This window comes from Lissotriton vulgaris, chromosome 4_1 (assembly GCF_964263255.1).
Source record: "Lissotriton vulgaris chromosome 4_1, aLisVul1.2, whole genome shotgun sequence".
NCBI classification, from domain to species: domain Eukaryota; kingdom Metazoa; phylum Chordata; class Amphibia; order Caudata; family Salamandridae; genus Lissotriton; species Lissotriton vulgaris.
The window spans coordinates 543,607,228-543,625,774 of record NC_141691.1 but is presented as its reverse complement, the minus strand read 5'-3'; the positions used below and the strand labels follow the sequence as shown (position 1 = coordinate 543,625,774).

At 44.2% G+C, this 18,547-nt stretch overlaps 1 protein-coding gene across 1 annotated transcript in view; it reads right to left on the bottom strand.

Annotated features, from left to right (window-relative positions):
- Window positions 1-18,547, bottom strand: part of LOC147722214 (rho GTPase-activating protein 6-like) — a 787,911-nt gene that overhangs the window by 40,244 nt on the left and 729,120 nt on the right. Inside the window, exon 12 of the mRNA XM_086964682.1 lies at window positions 11,412-11,659. Within this exon, the coding sequence (XP_086820808.1) occupies window positions 11,412-11,659 (248 nt within the window). The remainder of the gene's footprint in view (window positions 1-11,411; window positions 11,660-18,547) is intronic.

Genomic DNA, 18,547 nt, shown 5'->3' with positions numbered 1-18,547 from the left:
TCGAAGTTTTGGTGGTAAGAGATAGAAAGTTGTGTCAACTGTGGGTGGAGCTGAGGCACTCAGGGAATTTCTTTCCACAGACAACTTGAAGTCACCATATTGATCTGTTCCAGACTTCTGTGCAGTACAGGGATGGAGTGATGTGACCCCCTTGTATTGGCTAGGGTGAATGACTTCCAGAACCTTTCTTCCCCACAAAAAAACCCTTCACAAGGCAGAGGCAAATTAGAAAACACCGGACCAATGAGAGACTGTGGTGAAAGATGCACACCTGGAAGGAAAAGTCACCTGATGCCCTACAAGGATTGACTTCAGGACTTTGACATTAGCGGATGCCCGTGACTAGGATCGGTTTCTCTAGGCACTAGCTCCCTTACGCTACCTGAGGAACAGTTGGAGAAATTGACTTCCTGGGGGACCACGAATGGTTACCCTGTGACTTATGTGGATTGGCCCTTAATTCAGCTGAAACACAGGTGCCCTGCAAGTAGCCTGGAGGCTGTGGGGTGCTAGAATGCTGCAGGAAGTATATGATGCTGTTTGACTAAACAAGACATCCCCACGGTTAGGCAAAGAGTACCAGGAGCCAGGCAGAGGACACATCTATCACAGGGAGATGGAAAACTATGCTCCCCACCAAAGGCACCCTTTTAGTGGCAAGGAGATCTGAATAAATGTGGCTGGATGCTAGGTCTCGCTTCCAGGAACAAAATCAACCTAGAAATACGCAAATTAATCCTATGTGGCTAGAGGAACCTCCTTTGTAAACTGGGTCCCCCATGGGAATCCAGCAGAGAGCAAAGTGCACAACAGAAAAAGGCAATAAATGTATCCGGGAAGGGACAAGCTCCAAGGTGTTAATGTCCCTTTATCTAAAAATTTTAGGGGACAGGTGTGTGCAGTGCCTCCTCCACAACCAAACTTTAGCCCGATGAGTGCATCTTAGGGTCCCAGGGTTCTTCGTCCTGGAGCGATTACAATGTAGGGTTTATGATCCACTCCCTGTGCCCATGTCTGGAGGGGCAGGGCACAGCAGCCTCTAGCAATCATGTTCACAAGGAGCAGAGTCAAGGATAGTGCCCCCGTTCCCACCCACATGCACAAGTGTGAGAAAAACTACTCTAGAACATGAGGAGTTCCAGTGCCATCTTGTAACGCAGGAGGTGCTCGCTCTAGCAGAGAAGTTGCTGGGGTGGAATTGACCTCAGGGTTCTCCCTGCAGCCCTTAAAGACATCCAGAGCATGCACCCACACATTTAAAAAGGAAAATAAAAATGCTATGCAGTGAGAGAAGAGTGACTTTTGCACATCATCAAGTTTTGAAGCCCTGGGGCAAGGAGCACCACTTAATCCCCCCACCCCCTCGCAAAGTGATACAATTTGCAATTTTTCTTTATGGTAGCTGCAAGATTAGCAGCAGGGTCTCCACCAACATGTTTGAACGTGTAGTGGGAGGCTGCAGGGAGTGAAGCAGTCCTCCAGAAGTTGCCCGTATAAATTCACCCTACCCCTACAAAGCAATTTAATCCCCGACTCCAGTAGAGGTTTGCCTCCATTTCAAAGTAAGAAACAACAACCAATTGCCAATACTGCAATTTACTCATATCAGAGATGAACCATGAAGAACAGACTCAAACTGTGTCTTCAAATCAATTATTCATTTGAATTAATCCATTTATTTCAAGTAAAGAATCACAACACATTATTTGGACAACAACTTTTCTTCGGTATCAAAAATAGCTTAAAATCCAAAGGAGAGAGAAAGGAAAGGAATCCTACCTAAAAACATTTGTAGTCACTTATAACTAACATTCAATCAAACATTCACTCATAAATCCTCATTCATACTCATATCCTATACTCATACTCATAATGAATCGTAGGCACGATTCATTATGATCAAGCATTTTCAGAATGTCATCCATAACGTGTGTGAGGGACGATTTGGTGCTGCGCCCTCTACGAAAACCTAATTGATGCTGGTCTAATAGTTGGTACTTCTCTATGTGAGCACAGAGTTGGGATTGAAAAATTCTTTCAAGGAGTTTCGCTAGAGTGGGGATGGTTGAGATGAGACAGAAGTTATTGAGATCAGATTTGTCAGCTTTGTTTTTTTTAGAATAGGTGAGATCTGAGCTGCTTTTAGGCAGCCAGGGACCATGCCTTGTGCTAAGGAAGCATTTACAATCTTCGTCCAGGTGGGGATGAAAGAGAGCTTGAGCTCTTTGAATATGGTCGTAGGCAACGGGTCACCGAAGTGGTTGGACTGGTTGATAGTTTGAAGAATTTTGTTGATGTCTTTTTCAGTAAATGGGGAAAAAGTGCACTATTACGCATTGTTCTTCACGTTCAGGCGGGGCGAGTTATACTTTTCAAAGAGGTTAGGGGGTGGGGTGCCAATAGAGGAGTGTAATAGGGCCTTCTTCGAAGCAAGGTCAATAGAGATGAGCCGTGATTTCTACGCGAAGAAGGCATCAAAATCTTCACAGGAGGGAGGGTTGCCAACTGTATCTGAGTGGATTGGAGTAGAAAACGATTTCTGTTTGACCAATTCAAAACATACTTGATCCTATAGATTCCTTTAGCGCTGTACCAAGAAACTCAGTATAATTACTGAGTTAGAAACTGTTTGTGTGATAACAAAAAGTGTATAAATTATTGAATCATCCTTGCAAATGATTGTGCTGCCAATATGCTATTGGACAGTGGACATTTCAGTTTTTCTCTTCAAGGCAGTGACAACAAAAGGTGGACTGCAATAACAGTTGGAGTTTCTTGCATACAGTATGAGCAGCTGACAAGATGTAAGTAAAGCCGTCAAATACAAGCGGAAAGTAGTAACATTGTGCGAGATCCCCTCATATGTCCACACAAATGGTTCACATTTGCTAAGAGATGCCAGGGCTCTCCTACAGGACATGTAGACATGAACTACTTTGAGTGTCTTGGGCTTTTGCCTCCAGGTGTGGAAACATATAGTAATCAGTGTCGAAGACTATAGTAGGAAGAATATAGTAGGTGTGGAAGAATATAGTAACCACACTGTCTGACAAGGTAAGTACTGAGGAATGACATTCACTGCAAGCCAATGAATGAACAGGGCTGATCTGGTCAGTAGTCAGCAACTCTATGTATGCTGCCCTATTGACTCTGTGAATAATAGTACAACTCGCCATTGTTTGAAGGAGACTGACCCAAAGCCCCATCTGTAGTACTACTGTACTGAGTAATTATTAAGAATGTGATGTATTACGTAGCAAAAACTAGAAAAGCTAGAACTAAAAATTGCTGGCTGACACTTTCTGAGTTTTGCCCGTGCAGGAGTGGGCCATATGGCACAGCTTTGGCGCCACACTGCACGTGGGGGGAATCTCTCTGATGGATGCATGTGAGATACTGCCTGCCGCTACGTCCGCGATTAGGGCTCGGATTTGACCAGGACTTCTGTAATTTATTTCCAAGATACTGCCTGTCGCTACATCCGCGATTTAAGCAAAGAGTCGACCAGGACTTCTGTAATTTATTTCCCAAGAGCTACGCACGAGGAGTTTTTTGAATGCACAGACATTCCAGCTGTAGCTCTCTCGATGTCTGGAGCCCCTGGGCCCATGAATTCCTTTTTGTACGTTGTCACACAACTCACAGTGGCTTTTCTGGTACCCTCCCCCACCAATTTCCCATCTCACCAGTCCTGATGAAGACCCCGCGGTAAGGTGCAAGTGAACCTACACCACAAGGGGTCGAAACGTCAACCTATCATTTATTTGTCCTACCCAAGTGCAAGAGAACATTTTTGGCTGTGTTGAAATAATTGGGATAGGAGTGTATATATATATGTTTAGAAGTGATTGATGGCCAGACCAGTATGCCCATGTGATGTCAACTTACAAATGTACCTATGTGACCAAATGTAAACATTTTCTATACTACCTCAATCCTCACCAATCACCAAACCCACCTCCCCTTTTCCCTTCTTACCCACACCTCACTTTGGGCAATTATGCGTTCTACAATTCAAAAAATGTATGCATAATAAGTTTATGACTGAGGATGTGAATAAATAACATCACTCAAGAAATAGAGTGTTGTAAGTTTGATTCTGATTATTTTGACAATTTTCTCTGTGTTAAAAAAATTCCGCAACTGGGACCCCTTTATATGCAACACACTGCATGTGGGTGGAGTGGCTGTCCTGCGGTTGTACCTCTTTTAAAGATGGCGTTGCCTTTGAAAAAGGCCCCACAATATGACCGCACTACAAGGTTGCTGCACGCCATGGACTCAAAAGTCCATGCCGTGCAGTAACTGGTGTGCATTCACACAGGGGACATATGTTATACCCTCCTGTGGCATCCACATGCGGAGGAGGCACAGGGGGCACTCTAGGGCCCCCTTTGTTTCCTCTCTGCCATGGTGTACATGGAGGAAGAATCTCAATGACACTACCGGCAGAGAAGAAACTCTTAATATGCTTGGCAGAACCACGGTTCTCTGGACAAGCATATTGTGGCCTCTGTGACACAAAACCACCAGGGAACGGTGGTTCCCTGGCAACATCGATGGTCCCAGGGAGGTCCGACCACCCAACTCACAATGGGGTACTTGAACTACTAGTTTTGCAGTGGCAGCACCCCCGCGAGTCTTTTGGTCCTCGGACCGCCAGATTTGTAATCTGATCTTCAGTGTACTGTGACTGATTAGTACTGCTTTATTCAACTCACTTTGAATATATGCTCTAAAGAAAAAGTAAGAAGCTCAAAAAATTAGATGAATATTAATGCACAAACTATCCAAGACTTCCATGGTCGCAAATTATAGCTCTCAACTCCCATCCTTCTCCACAGACAGGTTCTGACAGCATCTGTTAGTACATAAGTAAATACGGTGTGTTACCGTTACAACGGAACTTTTACAACGTAATGCTGTTACAACGCAGCTATTACATCGTAAATACCATTACAATGCATGCCATTACAACGCATGGCATTACATAGCAGATGGTATTACAACGCATACCATTACATCGTAAGTATTGGTAAGTATTTAATTTTTATTTTTATTTTATTTAATATGTTATTATTGATTTAATTATTATTAATTATAAAAAAAAATTATTTCGTTTTTAAATATTATAAATTAAATATATTAATTTAAGTATTTTTTAAAATAAGTATGAGTATAGGAGTATATGTTTTGGGGTACTGATGTATATGTTTTGGGGTGTTTGGGTATTTTTAGGTTTTAGGGCAGTGTTTCGGTTTTGGGGTACAGGGGTGTTTTTAGGTTTTAGGGCAGGGTTTGGGTTTTGGGGTACAGGGGTATTTTTAGGTTTTAGGGCAGGGTTTGGGTTTTGGGGTACAGGGGTGTTTTTAGGTTTTAGGGTAGGGTTTGGGTTTTGGGGTACAGGGGTGTTTTTAGGTTTTAGGGTAGGGTTTGGGTTTTGGGGTACAGGGGTGTTTTTAGGTTTTAGGGCAGGGTTTGGGTTTTGGGGTACAGGGGTGTTTTTAGGTTTTAGGGCAGGGTTTGGGTTTTGGGGTACAGGGGTGTTTTTAGGTTTTAGGGCAGGGTTTGGGTTTTGGGGTACAGGGGTGTTTTTAGGTTTTAGGGCAGGGTTTGGGTTTTGGGGTACAGGGGTGTTTTTAGGTTTTAGGGCAGGGTTTGGGTTTTGGGGTACAGGGGTGTTTTTAGGTTTTAGGGCAGGGTTTGGGTTTTGGGGTACAGGGGTGTTTTTAGGTTTTAGGGCAGGGTTTGGGTTTTGGGGTACAGGGGTGTTTTTAGGTTTTAGGGCAGGGTTTGGGTTTTGGGGTACAGGGGTGTTTTTAGGTTTTAGGGCAGGGTTTGGGTTTTGGGGTACAGGGGTGTTTTTAGGTTTTAGGGCAGGGTTTGGGTTTTGGGGTACAGGGGTGTTTTTAGGTTTTAGGGCAGGGTTTGGGTTTTGGGGTACAGGGGTGTTTTTAGGTTTTAGGGCAGGGTTTGGGTTTTGGGGTACAGGGGTGTTTTTAGGTTTTAGGGCAGGGTTTGGGTTTTGGGGTACAGGGGTGTTTTTAGGTTTTAGGGCAGGGTTTGGGTTTTGGGGTACAGGGGTATTACGACTTTATAGAAATTAAATTAATTAAATTAATTTTATTTAATTTAATTAAATTAATAACAATATTTACAATTATTAATTTAATTGTATTAATAAACGATTACAATTAAATTATATTATTTAAAAATGTTTAATTAATTAAATTCTTTTAATTTTATTAATTATAATAATATTATGTATTATTTATAACTTAATTAAATTATAATTATATTTATTGTAATTAATTACATTATATTATTTTTTATTTATACATTTTTTATATATCATTAATTATATTATTTTAAATTACTATAATTAAATTAATTACTGTTGTAATAATGTTATATTATTTTTATTATTTTAAATTAATTTAATTAACTTTATTACATTTTTTAAAAAAAAGATATACTTACCAATACTTACGATGTAATGGTATGCGTTGTAATACCATCTGCTATGTAATGCCATGCGTTGTAATGGCATGCATTGTAATGGTATTTGCGATGTAAAAATCGCGTTGTAACGGAACGCGTTGTAAAACATCGCGTTGTACTGACACCAATCCGTAAATACATATAAGAATTTACAAGAGACTACTTAGAACCTTGCAGAGTCGGGCTTGAAACCAAAATCAGCCCTCGCAAAATGTTCAATCCAACCACACAGTGCCGGAAACTATGACTAAAAAAGGCAATGGTGGTACGGTTGGGTCATGGCAGACCATCCTCCTCTGAAAGAAGCCTCACCGTTGAAGCCTACAGGGAAAATGCCATACTGGCAGAATGGCACAGGTTCTTTGTTGTAGGTTAATTCATCTCTAGTCTTATATATTTTATTTCCATAAGCCTCTAACTGCAACATCAGTACAGTCAGTCAATAAATGCAACAGATAGACTTGGCAAGAATAATACCAGCAAATGTATATTCATGTTGGGATAGGCACCTAAGCTGTTTTAGTCAGTGCAGCAGAGCGATGTCTCAACATGGTCTAGTGCTATCAGCACAAACCATACAGATACCAGAGTCATTCCTATATTGTCCTTGTAGCTAAGAAGGTAGATTTATGGTATTTAGATTTAGGATATGCAGACATTTAAAGTTAACGTCTTTAAAATGATTAGCACAAAACACTATTTTGACTGCAGGAATGCTGGGTGTTCCATAGAGAAACACTGAGAAGCAATTTAAAATATTGAAGCTGCTATCTCGGGATGGGGATCATCTAAAGAAATTAATAAACCTCTATTTTTAATATTTATTAAAAGTAAGCCCAACATAATGGTGAAGTCATTTTCTTAATGAATCATAATATAGCCTTATAGCCTGCCGTAGCGGGCTATACCGGCTATCAAAGGCCGGCTCCCACGTTAAAGGCCTGAGTCGAAGGCGAGGGACTTTAACAAGGGTGAGGGACTTTATTAGCCGGTATAGCCCTGCTACGAAGGGCTATAAGGCAATTAGAACATTCTGAAAGCTAGTAGAATGCTGCTCCTCTTGCAGTGGTGCCTAGTTAATTTAAATCAGAGGACCAACTACCATCACAAGGATGGTGGCGGCAGAGGAGCCCAGGGAGGGAGAGGGATTCGGAGGGGATCCTGCTTATGCGGAACTAGGGTCCTCACACACCCAGCAAGCTAGGTGTCATGCTTCATCATCTGGACCTGCTCCTCATTGGGTCGGCGTTGGGTCCCATTGGTTAGTAAGTGAGGCATTGCTATCCGCAAGCTAGTTCCAGGCAAAAATGTGCCACCACAAGGCACCTCCTTCTGAACACTTTCTGGACATGAAGAAGATCAGCAAAGGATTGGACCTGTAACCTGAGAGGAGCCCTGGAATATTTGACCTGCTCCCTCTTATACCCAAGACAAAGACTTGTACTTTAAGGGCTAAAGGGAGACAAGCTGCAACAGGCCTTTTCCTGGAAGTACCCAGCTGACCAAGGGTAACTGTGCCTGGATTTGACTGTGCTGTTGGTCTCTGCCTGTCACCATGTCAGTCTCTTAAGTGTTTCCCCTTAGGTCCTTGGGGCCATAGAATACTCCTGTGGTTTGTTGAGGCCATGGTTTTAATTTAGATCTTGGCAGATAGGATACTCCATCACAAACTTGATGGATATCCCATCTGCTGATTACAAGTGCATAATATACTAAGACATACGGAGAACGGGACATCCGTCACGTTTATAATGGAGCATCCCATCTACCAAGATCTAATCATCAGGCTGCAAGTCAGGTAAAAATTTAGAGCAGGACAAACTTGGTTGGTGTGTCCCACCCACGCTCCATCAAGGTCGACTTCAAATTGTGCCTAGGGTTCGGTCTACCATGACTGTTGGCTATCATTTGATTTTTTGTGCTTTTTGGGGCTGTATATAATTTAAACTTTCAAAATGTGTTATATTATTGTATGTTTTTCATTCTATTTACTAAATGTTACTCTAAGTTTCTAATTCAGTATGGGATTTTTATTGTTTTACATTTTTACTTTATTACTGCCTCATTACTGCCTAAACACTTTACACACTTCCCCAAGTTAAGCCTGTCTGCTCTGGTCCAAGCTACCATGGAGTTGGGCTCAGATTCATTTAGTCACTTGGAAGGGTTGACAAGAGTTGAAATGTTTCCTTGAAGTGGCCAGTTGCCCACTCTAAATAATATTCCAATTTATTACACTGGTGTTCAGTGATGGGATCCAGGACTTGTGTTTTTCCCTTACTTGACTGACTTAAATTGAAATTAAAAGGCCCTTTCTAAATCAACAGCAAAAATTGACATTTTAGAGTTTTAATTGGTTTTTGATTCCTATTGAGTCATTTTAATTTTTTTTCCTGTACTGTTAATTTTTGTCCCTTACGTTTTTGGGGAACATAGAGGGCGATCTGGCTAACGTGGAGAGCCTTAGCATGGCAGAGCTGAGGAGTAATGAGGACTGAAGCTAAACCAGCATTCCATGAAGGCAGATTACCACTTTTCCTTCAGTGTTTGGAAAGACGTCTGTCAGCTATAGTACATCTCAGAGGATCACAATGATGAAGTTGTGGAAGCAAATGAGGATGACATTGAAGAGGCCCCTGTTCCAGAGGAGTGTTCTCCCCAAGGAGCAACATCACCTGTGGTATCTAGGGTAGGGAGTAGTGAGTCATCTAGCAATTTTGTAATTTTGTCCAAATCAGAGTTGGAGGACACCCAAGTGGAAAGGGCCTTAAAGTTGCTACTGACCACTCTGGCCCTAAAGAGGAAAAAGTTGGCCTTGGCTGCTGAGGAATGGAAGGAAGCCGAAAAAGGCACTTTGGCACCGGAATTGAAAAAGTTGCCTTAGAGAGGAAAAGGGTCCTCAAGGCCTAAGTGAGGTACCAGGGCAAGCTAGACCCGAGGTTCTGTAGGGTCTCCAACTCCAGTGATGATGGTAGCAGCAATACTGAAGTGCCTAGGAGAGGTAAAGGAAAAGTCCACATCCCAACAAAACAGGTGCCTAGTAACATGGTGAGGGGTGGCAGGGATAAATGGTTTGCAGCATATGAAGAAGACTTGCACATGGATAGAGACCCAGAGAAGGACTTGGGGTGTAGGCTATGGAAGCACATGTCTATTAATGTGATGTATACCTGAGTGGCCCTAGAAGGAGAAGACCAGGTTAGGTGTGTCACATGAAAGAGTTCCTCATTGGAAAATGTGTTCAGAACCTTGAGAAATGTCACCTAATGTTCAGAGATAGCAAGAAGCAGGCACACCCGTCATGGTTGGATTTTGTAGACTCCTCTAGCAAGGCACTGTAAAGTTGGGTGAAGAGAAATAAAGTAAAGGATTATGATGGGCTGTAGAGTTTGTTCATGAAGAAGCACATCTTGAGAAGTTTCTTTACAGATTTATGCCCGCACCTTATACATTCCAAGCACACTGTGCTAAGACAGATTGGGAAGAAGCAGAATCTCTGGCTCAGCACCATAGTGTCCTAGAAGGTATCCGGAAGTGATTGCAGGAAGGGTGGCACGGGTTCCCCTCTGCAAAAGGCAGGAGGAGCACAGGAAATCATAGAAAAGTTCCAAAAAGTGCCCAAGAAGAGTTTTGAGGAGAGGGATCCCCAGACCACTTCTGAGCAGAAGGGGCAAGGGTGGGGGAAAGAAATCCATGATGCCATGTTACCAGGCCTGGTGGTCTGACTGTCTACAGACAGGACATGAGTGGGCACACCACAGAGGTGACTACTGTAGCACCATGGGTAGGTTATTGCCAGAAAGAGGGTGTAGAGCATGGCCTAGTATCCCGTAGCTGGGAGTTGAACCATGAAGCTAAGCTGGTGATCCCTGAAGGTGGTAGACAATTTCCTGGAGGTTGGTGTGAATGGGATCCCTGTCACTGCTCTACGGGATACCAGCAGCCAATGCCAACTTTTTCTCCTCAAGGGCCTGGGTGACCAGTTACACCTTCAAGGCCACATCATGTTGGTAGCAATGCTGGTTTCCCCACAACAGTTTTTACCAGGTCATGTTATACATTAACCCATGCCAGGTCATGTTATGCATGAACCCATGCCAGGTCATATTATACATTAACCCAAGTATGTACGTTGTATGGACATGGTTTTCTTAGCATGGGAGGGGTATTGGCCAGAGGAGGGTCATTGTCAGTTCCCAGATGCCCATTTACGGCGTCGCTGGAAATGAGCTCATACTGAAGAGGCAAAGGCAGTGAGGGGTGCCCCAAAAATACAGATTTCTAGAGCTACAATCCTTAAATTGAGGGTATGAGGGCCCACATGAAAAGCATGTGATATGAAAAGGATGTCATCTATAACTGAGGACCGGACGGTCAGAGGCTACCCTTTTTTGAGAGATCACCCTTGAACTGACCCGGAGGAGACCACTTCAGTCCTGGAGGTTCTGCCTGCCCTGCCTCAGAAACAGGGGAAAGGAGACTTGCACCAGACAAATCCCTCACAACAAGACTAGTGTGTGTCATCCTTGAGGGAGACTGTGTACCCACCCAGTAAATTCCTGGACTTCCAGGCACATGTTCAGTCTCAGGGCACAGACCTTGAGTAGAAGAGCCAGTTTTAGGGTGTAACCCCGAAGATTGGCGAAGTAAGACTAAATCGAGGGTGTCTGCAACCTGAAGTTATGCGCCCCCATTTGGAGAAACCAAAGAGGCCAACGGAACCTCTGAAGCAAGTTGGGGGCTCCCTGACAGACAACAGAAGGGAAACACTGTGGCTATTCGTCATAACTGGCATTTTAATTTTCATACAACTGTGCACAAGCAGTATAAATGTTCCCACCCCTGTATGAAGCCAACATTATACACAAATGAGAGTTTACATGCATGTCCTGCACATTTGCCTCACTTGCCTGCGGTTGGCTGTGGTGAGGCTGCTCCATTTCCATGCCCATCCAGGAAGTGTTGGAAACAGTCCAGGGGCTTACTTCCGTGTAGCAGCATTTCAGAGCTCATCTCTTGCTGATTAGACTTTGCCCGGGCACAGAGGTCTATGATGGAGAAATGTGAGTACTGATCTTTCCCATCTACAAGCTGAGCTGAATCAATAGACACCTGAGATGCATCCAGGTCTCCAGAAGCCTCACTGCTTTCCGAGTTCCTAAGGAACCAACAAGAAAAGATTAAACAAATGATGCAGGGCAAACACGCAAAGGCATATCTTACGTGATCATGAGAGAGTTCATATGCTGAAGCACTAATTTGATCTGGGATGACCATTAGAAATATGGCCTAGTTTTGTGAGTTTTAACACATTTTTTTAACCATCTTTCCACCATGAGCAGTAATACCTTCAATTAGGACATTGCCAGTACTCATAAAACACATAATTCAACAAGTTACACCTGTAATATAAGTGCAAAACAAATATTGTTTAAAGACGATTTTGCATACTATAATTTGCTTTGCGACTAGAAATAAATATTGGCACAATTTAAAAGTGAACAATTTCAAATTTACTCTCAGATACTTGCACCCACATTTGGAGTAATTTTCTAATTATTTTGAAATTCACAAAAACCCCGAAAGTATTGTAGGGACGCCGGAATAACCTACAATTGCTAGTAGTATTTCTTGAATGATTACGCCTTTCAAGTCAAACGTGAAGTCTCTTAAAGCAACTGTATATTTTCACATATGCAAAATGTGCTCCAAAGTGCATTTGAGTTTTAAAAAAATGGTTTTCTTTTAGTTCTTCTCTAGAAAGAAAACAGTTCGTCTGCATCAAAGCTGGCATTCGGTGTGCACCCGTCCTACACAAACCATGGATAAGAATTTACTTTTGTACTTGACAAAAGTAAATCTCCAACCGTATACTTGGTGGCAAAGGGCCCGATTCATAGAAGTAATCTGAGACATAATCCTAAACTTACTACTTTTGGTATTCACAGAAGGCATTTAGTAGTAGTAAAGTTAGGATTTTGTCTAAAGTCTGTCTTAAGTCAAACTTAAGACAAAATCCTAACTTTACTACTACTAAATGCCTTCTGTGAATACCAAAAATAGTAACTTTAGGATTTTGTCTCAGATTAGTTCTGTGAATCGGCCCCACAGTTAGTGAATAGCCGACATCTTGCAAGATTGTTTCTGCCCACGACCCAGGAACAATCTCTTGCTTATTAGGAGATTTGCTCAGATATAATACTACGCCATAATTGTTCAAAATTATGAGTAAACAAATCAATTTTCGAGCATTCATTCATGTTTGTGGATAGAGATGTGACTAAAAAATATAATTTGATTAATTTGTGCACTTGAATTCAACTTAGTTAATGCGAGTTAACATTACTAATTAAACGATTGCGTGCATAATGTTATCGATACACTGTTCTCCATTTCACGTGCATCTTTCTGTCTTCCATTTTATGACGATTGAGTGTTTTTTATCATCCCCTGACGTTGTCACTGCACTGATTCGATGCTTGTTTCATCACTCAGTCATTGTCTGCTGGGTATGTGTTCAGAAATGAGAGCGATATTTGCGGCATGACAATGTAAGGATTTATGTAACCCATAGTGATAAAAACGAAAACATGAATTAGATTGTAAAAGGAACGCAAATGATTTCTTAAATGTACCCATTATGCATCCAAAGGGTATTCATGCCACCACCAACCGTAGCAGAGGGCAGAAAAGGGTATGTTTAAAACCCAAACACACTGTTATACTTTTAGATATAAGGGTACATGAATGCATATTCCAGAAATAAAGGGCATAGAAATAATTACATTTAAAAGCATGTCAGATTGAACTATTCACTTTGCCACAACACGTGAGCGAGCGGATCACATATTTAGAATGGTCCTTTTATGGAGTTCTCCTTGGAGGCCTGTGATGGCGTCTTACATCACATCGAAAACAAGGAGGATTACTCCTTGACATTTTGAGGGCTTTGCAATGGAACCTGAGAAGCTGTGATATGAAAGAAATGCATTTGAGCCTTTGTGCCAGAGAGTGTGAGTTTACAATACCGGGCATGTAAGAACAGACATATTTTAGGCAGGCACAGATGGAGGATTACCAAAATGACCCCAAGTAAGGCAGAAATGTTGGAGCTTAAATTATACAAGTTATCCGAGGAGAACCAGACTCAACAAAACTCCTGCGAAAGGCAAGGGCTGTTAATAGCGAATAGCACTATAGGTTTCAGTATTCTAGGCTTTACCTCTACTACTTCATCTACATTCATTTAGAGGTAATTTTTTAACGAATCTGAGTTAATGCAAATCTTTATGGAATAAAAGGTCTGGGTCAGGCCCTCAGTTACAGAGGATGAAATCTGAAAAAAATGTAGGGTAAACAGATTACTACAAATTTATACGTTTTTTGTAGTTCACAACATTAAAATTGAGTGGTCATACTATTTTGCAGGAAACTCATACCCCTGTGTGAAAACTTTGCATTAGAAGATAGGGAAAGTCAGCAGAAGAACTTTTTCCTCAAGTTATTCCTCATTTAAATGTACATTGAAAGTATTGCAATGTATTCCGGGTCTGGTGACATACCTACTGGTTCACGGCAGGGATCGGGGAATCTCATATATTCCAATATGCCTCACTGGCACACAAGTAGAGCAGAGCAAACACAAAGAGATGACTTAGGGCGAACAAAGCAAACATAAGTAGAGCATACCTGCCTCCACAGCAACAAGCACAATGCGTTTCCAGGAATAAAACAGGTAGAATAAAAACCTGTGTTTCTTTCAGTGTGACACCTGACCATTCTCTTGGTGCTTCTCCAAATTGTTTACTATTACATACAGGTACACCACACAACAATGGACATTGGTCTAAAGCAAGTCAAACCTACTGGCTTTACCAAGGGTAAGCAGTAGCAATATCTGTAGCAGTATCGGATGTCAATTTCGCTGTGAGAAATAAACATTTCAATTCTAAAAATATGAGACTTGAAAATAAATATTGCTCATGTCTTTGGAAGCAGTAGTGGTTTTCAGATTGTCTAATTAACTCACACTCTCTCCTTCACAGCACTTCCCTCTGTATGTTCTATTTGTTAGAAATGGACAGCCTTTTTCGCCCAACATATTTCTAACATCTCCCATCTACATATCACACACCTCATCTCTGCTCTTAATTAACCCTGGGCGGAGTTGGCGGAGTGGGGCTTCGCGGAGCCACGCGAAGTGGGCGAGAAACTACGCCCACCTCCGCACTCCGCGTAGCCCCACTACGCAAACACCACTGGCCGCCAGCCCCGCCACCCGCCCTCCCTAAATACTTTCAATTAAAGGAGTCAAATAATTAAAACGCACTTACCTTGCCCGCCGCTGCCCGCCGCGTCCCCGGGGCTCGCTATCTTCCTTCCGTCTTCCGTCTTCTTTACTAATGCGCATGCGCGGGCGGCCGCGCATGCGCATTTCTCACGAGAAAATGCGCATGCGCGGCCGCCGCGCATGCGCATTAGTAAAGAAGACGGAAGACGGAAGATAGCGAGCCCCGGGGACGCGGCGGGCAAGGTAAGTGCGTTATAATTATTTGACTCCTTTAATTGAAAGTATTTAGGGAGGGCGGGAGGGAGGCGGGTGGCGGCCAGCTACGCTCCGTCTGCGGAGCGTGCGTAGTGCCGCCTGGCTACGCCCGCTCCGCAAAATGCGGAGTAGGCAGCACTACGCACACTCCGTGCACGGAGCGTAGCTGGCCGCCCACCCTTACTCGTAATCACCCTCTTTTCACTCGCTCCCACTCTAAACACTTTCTTGCATCTCCTTCATTCAATTCCTCCACACACAATGTGTAAATGTAAATGTAAATATACAGGAATTTATATAGCGCAAATCACTGAGCGGTTTCTAAGCGCTTGCTTAGGGAACCCCTCCTGGTATTCCCCTGTGACATAACCCCGGCAGGGTATCCGCAAGGTGAAAGCCAGGCATCCCGCCGGAAGGGGCCGTTGTGGAGATTAAGCAAGCTATTGCCCAGAGTCGCAGAGTGTGAACCCATGAATCGAGTAGGCACCAGAGCGAGAATTGTCAAGCCCATGGACATTTTAGGACTCAAGACACCGCAGAGCCGGGAATTGAACCCTGGTCCCGGGCTGACCTCTGCTTCCAGGTCTGCCTCCTCTAACCAGTGAGCCACACTTCTCCACAATGGCCACTCAATTGTTGTATACAGAACAATGGACTAGGAGGTAATTATAAGGAGCTGAGATTAATTCAGGCCAATCACCTTTTTCCATATTTCTGAGTATAACAGGTATGCCAAGATGTGGGTCCTCTGCACATAGTGCCAGTGGAACCAAGCTATACCCGGCTGATGAGCCCTTTTATGGGTGAAACCGGTCCTGGGTTGCTTGTGTTCTGGCACAGGGCAGACTTGCCTGGCAGCTCAGGCTGGGTTTATTTCACAACTTGTACAAAACCCCATAAAAAAAAATCTTAGGAAATTCAACTTTAAGCGAAATGATAAGCAGGAAACACCTCAGGGAAATGGCATACTGTGATGGTTTTTACAGCTATTGTTGAGAACTTGATTCATGTTTTTTTGCCTTTAAAGTTAAGGACATCATTATAGGACCTGGTAGGGACCTGTTTCAAAGTCAATTTGTAACTACTGCGCGGGGTCTGAGACCCAGAGGGATCCGCCCTACTTAAAACCCTGGCTTCAGCTTTCCTTATTGGTAGCATGTACTTCAGCGTGTGATACGGGCTTTGATATAAGGCGTTGTTATTGATGGGGGGGGGGGGCGCTACATGCCCTCCTGCATCAGCAGAGAATCAACTTGCTTTAGCGAGGTTAGCTGGTTCCTCACCTAGGGATCAGGGTACCCCTCCATACATTAGGTTAGGGCGAAACAGACAAGAATGACTGGGAGTATTGCAAGAGCGTGGTGCTGCACAATGCGTGGTTGATGTTCAAGTAACCCAGAGATGAGGCTTTTTGTAAGTGTTGGGAAGACACTTTCAGAGTGCTCCGAAAATCTGTGCATAATATTATGCAGCTGGTGAATATATTCTCAGGCACCATATTATGTAACTGGACTCTAAGCTAATATTTAACTGTGCTTCATTAAAATGGGCAAAAGTATGTTTAGCGTATATTTTCTAATATATTACCACAAGCAGTGAGCAACACTTTTTCGTGCATACATACAGATTGTCCACGTAAAATTCTTCTGGGGCACTATCTAGGGGAGGATCCAGGTCGTGGACCAAGATGGCCGCTCGGGCTCCCGGCTCCGCCGGCCGCGGTCTCCTGCCACCACATCTAGCTCCCTAGCCAGCGCCTCTATTATGCTCCTGTGCGGCGGAGATGAAGCGGCGCAGATCCATGCGCGCCCGAGTGCTCTGGCGGCTTCCTTGCCGGAGATGTGCCGTCTCGAAGTTTGCAGCCCGCCCCTGCCTGAAGCCGGGGTCTGGGGTACTGAACTGCCCGGCCCCTAACACAACAACAATGGCAGGGTGCGTGCCGGACGTGCCGGTCTGGGAGGATGGCGACCCGGACTTACCTGATTTTGACGGCGATTTTTACGCAGCGCCACAGCAATGTTGAGATTCGATTTGCTGCTCTCCCCTGAATATTGAAGCAACGACCCCCCCCCCCCAGCTGGTCATTCTGTGGGTGTGCGCCCTGTGCAGATTATATCGATCCCGATGGCGGTGAGTGTCTCCCAATACCCTTGCTGGGACTGTTTGCCCCCTAATTGATAAGCGACCCCGGGACACTCTCCGCCTAGTGGGGTATGCTCCGTGTGGGAGCGCCTTGCACGCAATTGCACCTGAGGGGACCGATACCGATCCTTTACTACTCGGCTGGGGCCACGAAAATGGCGCGATCGGACACCTGGAGCGGATTGGCCTGGTGCGCTGGAGCCTCGCTGGATGCGATGACTGCCGCTACTGGGGGAAAGATGGAGAACCTTCAGCTGGAGGATGGCATGGCGGCCATTGCTTACTTGCAACTCGCACGACAAAACCAGATGGAGACCGTGGGGAGAGACCTGGATGCTGTTGTGCGTGGGGTCATCCAGGTGGAGCGACTTCTGCCCTAATATGCGGATTACTGGATGTTGTGTGCCATGTTGATTGTTGGCAGTCGCTTCATGGGTGCCCCCGGGACTTGGTGGTCTCGGGACTAGATGGTGACGTCCTATGGGCCCACGCTCGACAGAGGGATAGTGGCGCGGTGTGTTGTCCAGCAATCACAGCGGATGCCGAATATCTGACGATGGTGTCATTTATGGGAGCATTACCCGGTTCTAATGACTAACTGCTCGACAGCGGCGGGTAGCGATGGTGCTATGACAAGCCCTTTTTCCCTTTGTTCTGGACTGATGTTGAGGAGTGAGCACCATCTCTCACGCTCCCTGATGGCCCCTAGACAGTTGGATAGCTACGTCCTTCGAGCAACATCACTGTGTACTATCGTGCCTTTGGAAGACATCCTCTTCTCAGTCTGGTACTCTGATTCACCTACACCTGTAACGTGGAGACTGGGTTGCAATCGTGATTTGGACCGGGCGGGCCTGGGTTGAGTATTGTAATGCTACTTTCAGTGCGGTCCGATGCGGGACTTTTTACCTATGTCATGATGGCGCTAACGGCAGACTGGCAAAGACTGAACCCACTCATAATACGTGTACTGTATTGCATTCCGGCTTTCCGTTTGGAGTGGGTATCTTCTGTGGTGGGGAGAGGGGGGCGGGCAAGGGCTGGGGTCTGTCCTGGTTTCCTCCTCCGTTTTCTTCCTTTCTTTTTTTCCTTTTTCTCTCCTCTAGATTTTTAACTTAAGTCGAGCTATAGCTCTCTTCCGCTTTCTTCTACATTTCGGGTTCTATAACGGGCGACAGGCACGCTGCTGAGGGGGAGGCCGTAGCCATAGGCAGGGATGCAGGGTGGGGGGTTCGGGGAGGGGTATCACTGTTTTCTTTTTTCTTTTTTCGTTTCTAGGGCCCCTTTGTTCTCACTTGTTATTCTTGGCTTTGCCTTTACTCCTCGTTCTTTCCCCTTCTTCTTTGGAACCAAGCGATA